Consider the following 11,194-nt stretch of genomic DNA (forward strand, 5'->3'; position numbering starts at 1 on the left):
ATGATCATCTCGGGACAGAACTAAACAGTGTAGTGCAAAACAAGAAAAATGGCGTCAAAAATTTATCTCACTTTTAACCACCAAATTTTTACATTCCTGTGCTTGTACAGAAGGGCAAGGAGCTTGATTACAATCCGTACATATACTAACGGCATCAGCTGCCCCAGTACAAAATTACATTCTCCACGGGAGTTACCTCGCCCTTCAATATAAGGGTACATTCATAGCTTTAAGTTTGGCAAAAATGGAAAAAATTATCTCATAACCATAAGGTTTGGCACCATCTCCTTATGTGGGTAAGAGTCCTCAGCAAATGAAATGCCCCGTTCCACTGTGGTCTTTGTGATAGGACAATTCTCCTCAAAACGGGAACTGCTCCAGCAACTACAATTGCCGAATGATTCTCACTGTCCATGCTCAGATTATACAGTATCACCAAGCTTGCTTCAATGGCCCTCTCACTCCCTTCTTCAATCAGTTCGACCAACAGAAATATACCACCTTCGGAAGCAATGGCTCGAGTGCAATCAACCACCCCTTCAAAGATTATTTTGTTGAGTTCTACAACCGCAGCTTCCTTTTCTTCTAGAACGAATGAGGTTTTTAACTGCTCCACGAGTCTCGGAATGGTCTCGTGGAGAGTTACTTCCATGTTGATTTGGTCCTTGAATTCTAGTCTGGGACCAGAAAGAGAACCAAGTTTCACCAAACAAGCAGCAACCCAATCTTTGTTGTGAAGGGGGATATTAGACTACAGGATATCACAGAGAAATTTGGTGAAATGTGCGGAATCTATTTTTTGGCAGAACTTCTTAGAGTCGAGCAGTTTTGTAAATAACCGGGATGCTGCTGATATAGCAAGACCAGCTTCTTCAACTTCAAAGGCATATTTTTCTGGCTGCTGATTATATACTTCTGATTCCGTGTCTGAAAATACCACATACAGAAGTTAATAAAATATCAAATCTGTGAACAAGCACTGTTATTACTTACCTTCAAAGCAAAAGCGAAACCAGCGTATTCATATATTTTACTGTTTTACTAGAAGGAAAATAATTTCCAATACCTTCACGAATCTTTTGTTGGAAAACAATATCCAAACCAGATTCAATATTCACTGAAACGATGGTGTCCATACTTGGGTCAATAACTGTATAGAACTCAAGGATTGAAGCAGCTTTTGTTTGCAAACTTGGGATTGGTGTCTTTAATGTCTCAACAAGGCGAGCAATAACCCCAGAGTCGAGCACATTTTCATACTGACAGAACTTTACTCAGTCTTTTTTTTTCTTGTTTTTTCAAAAAGGACCAGAAAATTATGCACTCAACACAGTGAAGCTTAAACATTTGCGTTCTGCCCTTTTTTGTTCTTTTGCTTTAACATGGAAAAGTATGTGAAGCTACACTATAGTACATAAATTTCGCCTTTAACATGTGACATAATGGAGAAAAAGAACAGGGAGGGAGGGAGGGAGGGAGGAGGGGGTAATGAACCTGGTATTAGTTTTTGACATCGGCATATGAGCTGTGTCTCCAGTTATTCCCATGGAACCATAAGGACCCCTTCCAGCCTCCAATCCTTTTTTCTATCCGTTTACTGGTCCATCATAAAACTGGAAAGAAAGCAACATACTTGGTTAGCTAATTGATAACTATAAGGTTTCAAACATGTTATCAAGAGACAATTGACCAACCTTTGACTTCATTTTTTTACTAGGATCTGAGATCCGGGCAAGAATATCCAAGGCCTGCATTACAACAATCATTCACGTGATAAACTTAAACTGGAATCACTTGCCGTAAGAATTGGAGATTGGCAAAAAATAACATGATGAATGACCTTTTCCCAACAAGATGTCAGGGACCTCCAGACGCTTTAGAAGGTCAGTCAAAGGATCTCTAACACCTTCGGCTTCAATTAAATGGCAAACAACATTGCTGCATCAAGCAAAACAAGAACTTTGTCAGCTAAGTAGAGAGGCCAAGTTATTTGTTGCCTCATAAATTGCGCCTGTCAATTTAATTTTCAAAAGGGTTTGCCTTTCATTCAAAACACCCAAAACAAGAGACTTGAAAACAGTGAAAGATTACTTACCTTACAGACAACCTCTCTAGTGCACGAGCTACAGCCAGTACCACAGCATCATTCTTACCGTGTAGAAGCTGTACTAAAAGCTTAACTGCCCCAGCTTCTCTGAATGCTATCCTTATATGTTCATTGATAGATGCATCAGCAATTGCCTCGGCAGCTCTTGTTATTGCAGACTCATCTTCAAGTCCAATAATCAAAACCAATCTAGCCACACCATCTGTCCATGGCAAAAGTGTGAGTTGTTTACCGGTGGTTAATTCAGATTGTTTTTTATCATCTTCCAGTTCAATGGCCCCCATACGAGCAAGAAACTGCTGCTGCGTCCGTCCAACAATCGCATTCATCTTGGCTTCCTCTATATTTGCGTTTTTGTCATCAACATGTAACCCAAGGAGTAATTCAGAGGCACCAAACCTGGAGGGAGTTTTATAAGTCTGTTCAATCTCCACACCACCTGGTAAACTAGGCCATGAATACAAACCCGGCCTGAAGGACTTATAAGCTGAACCAATGATGGGGACGGGAACCAGACCTTCCTCCACAATAAGAATTCTAAAGTACTCATCCTTACACAGTTCTAACAATGCATTTCTTGCCTCCTTTCTAATTACCTTAGATCCTTCAATCTCAGTTCTTAAGAGCTTTGCCTGCATTATTAATAAAGTGAATTAATCTATAAGTATCATAACAAAAAACATTAGAACAGGGGGATTCGAAACTATGATATAGTGATTGAAATGCTTAATATTTTGTTTCACATGCGATGGATACAAGATAATCCCAAACCAACTACTACGTATCAAAAACCATTGAAAATGAAAACCAGTACACTTAGCTAAAGCCATCCGATCCAACTCGAAAGCTAAATCTACTACCGACAAAAAATGGAAGAAGAAGTCTCACCAATTTTGGTATAACACCTGCTTCAACCATAATGCTGTGACTAAAGTGACTTAATGCCAAATTTGCCAACACCCCTCCAGCTGCTTCCTTCACCTTTATGTCCTCATCATCCACGGACTTAACAAGTAATGGCAACACATCAATGTTTGTAATTTTCTCTCTGAACTTCTCATCGACGGACAAGTTCCACAAAGTACATATAGCTTGCTCCTTCACCTGCAGAAATGTTATAACAATCTACCTCACTTTTCTACATCAAGAAAAATGTGGAACGCGATTCCACAAGCGAGATATCCATCCTATACCTCAGGATTCAAAGACGGTCGATTTAGCAAACCCGTTATCTCTTCATTTGCTCCACTCTGTGAGACCACATCTCTATACAAATTAACAAGGGATATCGATCTTAAAAGTCCAGCAGCAGCTTCACACGCAGAACTGGATTCCGATCTCAGCAAGTTTACAATCAGGTTTATGCAGCCAGGAAACTTCATAATGGCATCAACATATTGCTGTAGAATTGATATCATATCTTTATTATTCAATCTGATTGCTTTATATACATCTTACACACGCACACACAATAAACTAATGTACACACAATAAACTAATGTGGCGTGCTTGCTATCCAGGTTGTATTCCACGCATGCTTACTGTCCATGCTGCACACATCAGAGCACATGTGCTGCTGTCAGGAATGTTGCAGTGCAGTTGATGGAGCAGATGCTTGCTGTCCAGATTATATTCCACATGTGCTGCTGTCAGGGAATGTTGCAGTGCAGTTGATGGAGCAGATGAACTGAAGGACTAGATCTAACATCCCCCCGCAAGCTGAGAGGACGGGACACAACTGGAAGCTTGGAAACCAGAGTCTTGAACCTTGATGACGACAAACCTTTGGTGAATATATCAGCCACTTGATCTTGTGAACAAATAAAGTTTACAATAAGCTCACCACGCACCACTTTTTCACGTACGAAATGATAGTCAACCTCGAGGTGTTTGGTGCGGGAATGGAAAACAGGATTAGATGCCAAAGCTATCGATGAAATGTTATCACACCATAGTTGTGGACAAAGAAAAGGCAACTGTAAATCACGAAACAAAGAGCGTAGCCAAGAAATCTCTGCTGCTGTATAGGCCAGTTGCCTATACTCAGCCTCGGTGCTTGATCGGGAGACCGTCTTTTGTTTCTTGGAACTCCAGGAGATGAGGTTCGAACCCAAATATATACCATAACCTCCCGTAGAATGGCGTGTATCAGGATCTCCTGCGTAGTCTGCATCTGAGAACGCACTGAGCTGCATGCTGCCAGGTTTGTACAACAAACCTTGTGCGTAGGTAGATTTAACATACCGTAAAATGCGTTTCACAGCCATCCAGTGGGTTGTAGTAGGAGCATGCATGAACTGACACACTTGATTAACGGCATATGAAAGATCAGGACGTGTGATCGTAAGATACTGTAAGGCCCCCACAACACTTCTGTAAGTGTAAGGATCAGGATGTGGATCACCCTCATGTAGACTGAGTTTCTGACCTGCACAGACGGGCGTTGAAATAGGCTTGGCATCAAGAAAATTGGTCCGCTTCAGAAGATCCAATGCATACTTTGCTTGACTAAGATGCATCAGATTATGCGAAGATGAGACTTCCACACCCAGAAAATAGTGGAGAGGCCCCAAGTCTTTCATTGAAAATAATGTGCGTAGCTGCTGGATTAAACGATGCATTTGTTGTGGATGATTGCCTGTAAGTAATATATCATCGACATAAATCAACAGAAGTAAATAAACACCTTGTTGCTTGAAGACAAACAACGAATAATCACACTTAGATTCCTGAAAACCCAAATGAAGCAGGAAATCCGAGAAACGTTGAAACCAAGCTCTCGGTGCTTGTTTCAAACCGTACAAGCTCCGTTGTAACCTGCATACATGATGTGGGTATTGGGAATCAACAAACCCAACAGGCTGCCTCATATACACCTCCTCCGCTAGATACCCGTGTAAAAAGGCATTCTGAACGTCAAGTTGACGAACTGGCCATTGATTTGAGACTGCAAGACTAAGTACTAATCGAATGGTACTGTGCTTGACCACTGGACTGAACGTTTCGCCATAATCCACGCCATGTTGCTGATGAAACCCATTGGCAACTAGCCGTGCCTTATATCGGTCGATGGAGCCGTTTGCATGTCGTTTAATCTTATAAACCCACTTGTTTGGGAGCAAATTCATATGAGGTTTGTAGGGAACAAGATTCCACGTCCCAGAACGCTGTAAGGCATTAAATTCTGTGACCATAGCATTTCGCCATTCCTGTTGTTTCACGGCTTGACTAAAGGACGTAGGTTCAACAGGTGTATCAGTGGTGACAACATGCAAAGCATATTTGGGATTAGGTTTCTGGATGCCAGCTTTGGAGCGTGTTTGCATGTGATGTACGGGATTAGGTGCACAACTAAGGTCCGGTTGCTGTTCAGGTTCACTGATAATTTCGTGCTCATTGGGCATTTCTAAGGGCACAATATCAGGGTTGAGAACAGGAGACACACTAGGGTTGGCTATGGAATCCACAGAAGAAGTTATATTTGTTGGGGGAGGATCATGGGAAAGAAGTTGGGCAGTGCTAGGAGAGGCGATGACTGGGGAGTGTGATGGAGATAAGGAAGGGAAAAAAAATAAGAGATCAGATGAAGGAGAACTACCTGTGGCATGGACGCTTTCCTTTTGAAGTGTGATATCCTTGAATGGAAAAGAGTCCTCATCAAAGAGGACATGGCGAGACAAGTAAACTCGTCGTGTAGATACATCCAAACATTTGTACCCCTGATGATCTAGCGAATAACCTAAGAAAACACATGATTTGGACTTAGCCTCAAGTTTGTGTTGTGTGTAGGGTCTCAGCCACGGGAAACACCTACACCCAAAGACTTTAAAAAAATCATATTTTGGTGTTCTTGTAAACAATTTTTCATAAGGTGACTTATTCGACAGAACACGAGTAGGCAACCTATTGATGATATAGGTGGCTGTTTGACACGCATCAGGCCAAAAGTTTGAGGGAACAGCAGCATGAGACAACATGACTATGGCAGTTTCGACAATATGACGATGTTTCCTTTCTGCAAGACCATTTTGTTCTGGGTGTTTGGGACAAGAAAACCTTTGTGAGATGCCATGTTTATCTAAAAACTCTCGAAAAGCATTACTCTTATACTCTCCTCCTTCATCACATTGGAGAAGCTTGATAGAACGCTGAAACATGTTTTCAACCTTGGTTTTGAATTTTAAAAATATTTGGAACACCTCAGACTTATTTTTCATAGGAAAAATCCAAGAATATTTGGAAAAATCATCGACAAACAATAAGTAATAACGATATCCTTCATTTGAAATAACGGGTGAACACCAAACATCCGAATGTAAAAGATCTAAAGGGAATTTCGAAACAGACTCTGAAACTTGAAACGGCAATTTGGTACTCTTGCCTAATGGACACGAATGACAGAAACGTACAGCAGAGGTGCCACTAATTTGCACTTGATTATTGGAAATTAAAGATTTGATTATTTTAGACGCAGAATGGCCCAGACGATCATGCCATTTCTGTGCAGACACTCGGACTCCTAAACACGCTAGAACGGGATGATTGGATGATCCACCGCCATTAGGAAATGGGTATAACCCATTCTCACACTTCCCTCGGAAAAGCGTCCTCCGGGTCTTGAGGTCCTTAACAAGAAAGAAATGTGGAAAGATTAGTATATAACAGCTATTGTCAAGTGTAAAACGATGGGCAGAAATTATACTGGTGGAGGCCGAAGGACAATGTAATATGTTGTTAAGTTTAAATGAGCAAGAGTCAGTCATGATTTGATTTGAACCAGAATGTGCAATAGAAAGACCAGTATCATTACCTACTCCACCAATGTTTTCATTACCATTATACTCCTTGGGATTGACAAGGTTCTGTAGCTCAGGAGTAATATGGGCGTTTGCCCCAGTATCAAGTAACCAGGAGCCATTTTGCTGACGATTCAGTGTGGTTGGAGATGAAGCCATAGCTGTTAGACGGTTGGTTGGAATACGACCTTCGTAGGCTGCATTCATGCGATGATAACAATCAAGGGCGGGATGCCCTTCTCTTCCACAGATTTGACAAGTTATACGACCACCATAGGAAACAGACCTTGCAGCGGATTGTTGTCTGTGGGCATTGTTGTTGCGAGAAACAAACCCTCTCTGATTTACAGAGGGACCACGGTTGGACGGTCCAGCGCCTCGCCCAGTACCTCGAAGACGTCCACCACGTCCTCTTGCAGCCACATACACATTAACGGGAGTAGTGTCTGTCACTTGAACAGTTTGCTCCGCCATCCTTCTCTCAGTGGTGAGAAGGAGAGACTCTAGAGTGGGATACGTGATAGGAGAATCACGTGCTTGTGCGGCATTCACGGTCATTTCAAAAACAGGTCCAAGATTATTGAGAATAATCTGAACAAGCTCATCCTCTTCAACTGGTTTGCCAGCTAGGGCTAGGTTGTCAGAAATAGAATTCATCTTGTCAAGAAAATCAGCAATTGAAAGGTCACCTTTTTTGGTTTGCAACAGTTCGTTGCGCAGAAACAGAATTCGATTCTGAGAGGATGATGCATAGCGCTGCTCCAAAGCTTCCCAAGTTGCTCGAGACGTGCGCTTGCTTGCCACAGTTGACAACACAGAAGCTGTGAGCGAGCCATTGATCCAACTGAGGATCATTTGATCATGTTGCATCCAGGTAATATACGACGGATTGACTGCAGTATTTCCAGGAAGATTCATAGGAGGACAAACACAGGAGCCATCTACGTACCCCATTAGATCACGACTCCTCAAGATAGGAAGAATCTGGGCTAACCACAATGGGTAGTTAGTTCGATCGAGTTTGATGTTGACGATGGTGGTCATGGCGGAGGAAAACGGGATGGTTGTGTTGTTGCTGCTAGTATCAGACGACATAATGAAAGATAGTAGATGGGAGAAAAAAAAAATATTGGATCGATGTCGTTGGACTTAGAGAGCTCTGTGTACCATGTAGAATTGATATCATATCTTTATTATTCAATCTGATTGCTTTATATACATCTTACACACGCACACACAATAAACTAATGTACACACAATAAACTAATGTGGCGTGCTTGCTATCCAGGTTGTATTCCACGCATGCTTACTGTCCATGCTGCACACATCAGAGCACATGTGCTGCTGTCAGGAATGTTGCAGTGCAGTTGATGGAGCAGATGCTTGCTGTCCAGATTATATTCCACATGTGCTGCTGTCAGGGAATGTTGCAGTGCAGTTGATGGAGCAGATGAACTGAAGGACTAGATCTAACAATTGCTTCCCTCCAAGTGAGTATTTCCAGAGTGCCACTATAGCCTGCTCTCTATCAAGGGAATCATTGTCCAGCCCGAGCATCCGAATAAACAAGCCGACATACCCCTCACCCAAAGAACTACTCTTTATCTCTTTGTGTCCTACAAATCAAAAGTGGCGAGAATCGGATTATCAAAGTTCACATTTCATCCTCATGAAATATAATTTTGTGGGTTTTAATCCTTATGAAATATAATCTTCTGGGATGAATCTTAATGAAACATATTAAAGACTAAAAAGATTAGTTCTTGATAATAAATGGACGAAATTGAAAACTTACAGTGGGTGGTTTATATTGTTGTGGGGGTGGCATAAGCCGCACCGCCGCCGTCGCCACCGCTGACCCTTGTAAGAAATTGGCGGGGAGAGAATGATTTGAGGTTGAGGCATTGGGAAAAAGTTGAATGGAAGAAGAGTGCTTTCCTTCTGTTTCTGGGTCTGGTGGGTTTAGCTGCAATGACTTCCATGTGGGTGTTTGAGATGCAGGGTGAGGACTGGTGGAGATGAGGCGGTTTCACCGTTAACGGCGGTTGGGCTGCCGAGGCCAACATTTTTACCTGATTGAGGCAGAAATTGGAAAGTTGCAGAGTTGCAGTGAGCTTTTGGGGTTCGGAAGAAGCTTTTCCAGTTGTGGGTTCTATTCAAGACTCAATCTTTAAGATTGTCTGGGGTTTTGGGGTTTTTTTTTTATTTTTTTATTTTTTATTTTTTTCTGTTTTTTATATTCATTTCTAGTGGTAAAAGTATAATTATAAGTTTGATAATAAATTGTTATTTATTAATTATTATTTGTTATGTATTTTAACTTTATTGTCAAGAAATGCCATGCATTTTCTGCCATGAAACGCAAACCTTAGGGATAAGAAAACAGAAAAAAGAAGAAAGAGAGCTCTAAAATGAGCTGCTCATTCAGCTTCCAAATTCCCCCGGCGCTGCCTTCTCTCAGCCGTTCCCGGCGTTCTTCTTCTCTTCCAGTCACTTCCCAACACAGACATACCATCAATGTCAAGCCTGAAAAGGTACAAGCTTTCTTTCTCAATCTCCAATTTCCATTCTAAAAAAATTATCCAGATCGTTAAAAAAGATCCGAACTTTAGCCACTCATCATCTCTGCTTCTCCTTCTAATCTTGCTTAACCTGTAAACTTTAAAAGTATTTCCGTTAATAGAAGCGCTTTTTGAAGAAGCATTCCCAACTGTATAGGGAAGCATTTGGATTTTTAATATAAACTTCAATGTTTTTCTAATAAAAGCACTTTTAATGTAAGTGCGTGTGAGTATAAGTGTTTTCTAGATGAGCGTTCCGAAACAGGCCTAATCATGAACTGTCTTAGCAGATTGAGCAGCCTGCGTTGGCTGTCATTGGTATAAACTACGAGGAAGATTTGACATGGGTTTTAAGAGCAAGTCCACCCCTAAAAAATGAGCTGGCCTAAAGTCCATTTAATCCACCCAAATCAACAGTAATTGACTTCATTGAATAGTAATTGACCAAGTGCATCTCTACCCCTAAAAAATGAGCTAGTCCAAAGTTTAATTAATTCTTATTAAAAAATAATTTTATTTTGAATTTCAGATAGAATTTTTAACCAATCTTGTCACGTCACGTATCATTTTTCGAAAGTACAATTTTTGTAGGAGATGGTTAGGTATTTATATATATAATCGTTTAATTTTTTTATGTATTTTTAAACATTTTTTATAATTTTTTTATTAAATTAATTAACCTGGACTGTTAGATTTCAAAAAGGTTAAAATCCAACACCTCAAAAGTGGACGCATGGTCCACGGTGAGATTTTGACATTTTTTTTTTGAAGTCTGGAACAAGCACCCACGAGCGCGTGTATCCCAGGCGCCAATTGCAAAAAAAAAAAGAATCAGCCATTGTTAACGGACTCATACTAACATTAGATAGGCCGGTTCCTCACTTAGCCTATTTTGGACCGGCCTAGAGACTAGGATGGACTTTGAGACGGTGTCCAAAGAAGAGGTGAACTTGCTGTAATACAGTCAGGAGTTGTTGCCTTCAGGTACTTCCTTGTCATGCCAGTAAGTACACGTCACCTTATCTTTGTACTTCCTTTTGTGACATGGAGCTTTTCAGAAAAGCACTTTAGCGTGATTGCAGCCAATTATCATGAACTGGCTTCGGATTAGGTGGTACAAGAGAAATCTCCTAGAGACGTACTTTCAGTTCATGTTTGTCTTCTTGTTCTTCCCTTGTTAAGTGCCCTTTTGTCTTCTTGTTCTTCCCTTGTTAAGTGCCCTTTTTTAATCATTTCATTCGGTTTCTTCTTGATTATCCTAAACGAAGCACCAAAATTTGGGGAAGTGATTCCGCACACTTCTGCTTATTTCTCGTCTTCGAAATGAAATCAAAAGTGAGTCGAAAAACAAAGTGCTGAAAGAAAAATGAACCGTACGGAAATCATCCCCTTGTCGCTGTTAAGATTTAGAGTAGAAAAAGCAGTGATTCAGTTATGCTTATCCCATTGTGCAGAGTACTACTTTGGGCACCATTTCTGAACTTCAGGAAGTTCCCAGGAGATCCATCCATGAAGTATCCTTGGTCGAGCCGGACGATCCTGACCAAATAAAAGCTGGCTTTCTAAAGTACCCATTTGCAGAACCTGAAGAGTACTCGTAGAAGATGCAGATCCTCTATAAGCTTCTTGTAGTACATACGTACTTCCGAACGCCGTGGCAGATGCAGCTGAACATGTACAATGTTATACCCCAATGACAGATTTGATACATATGAACTTAAATCCAGAAC

At 41.0% G+C, this 11,194-nt stretch overlaps 1 protein-coding gene and 1 pseudogene across 1 annotated transcript; one reads left to right on the top strand and one right to left on the bottom strand.

Moving 5' to 3' along the window:
- Nucleotides 1–49: 49 nt before the first annotated feature.
- LOC125472016 lies at nt 50–9,489 on the bottom strand (annotated as a pseudogene).
- A 756-nt stretch (nt 9,490–10,245) lies between these two features.
- On the top strand, nt 10,246–11,078 carry LOC125472017 (NAD(P)H-quinone oxidoreductase subunit L, chloroplastic-like). Its single transcript, XM_048573043.1, is given in 3 exon segments — nt 10,246–10,640; nt 10,921–10,986; nt 10,989–11,078. Coding segments are annotated over 3 exon segments (228 nt in total). The 5' UTR covers nt 10,246–10,555; the 3' UTR covers nt 11,066–11,078.
- The last annotated feature ends 116 nt before the right edge of the window (nt 11,079–11,194 follow it).

This window comes from the organism of the source record quoted next, unplaced genomic scaffold, assembly GCF_019419815.1.
Source record: "Pyrus x bretschneideri cultivar Hongxiangsu unplaced genomic scaffold, Pyrus_bretschneideri_v1 Contig63, whole genome shotgun sequence".
In the NCBI taxonomy this organism is placed as follows: domain Eukaryota; kingdom Viridiplantae; phylum Streptophyta; class Magnoliopsida; order Rosales; family Rosaceae; genus Pyrus; species Pyrus x bretschneideri.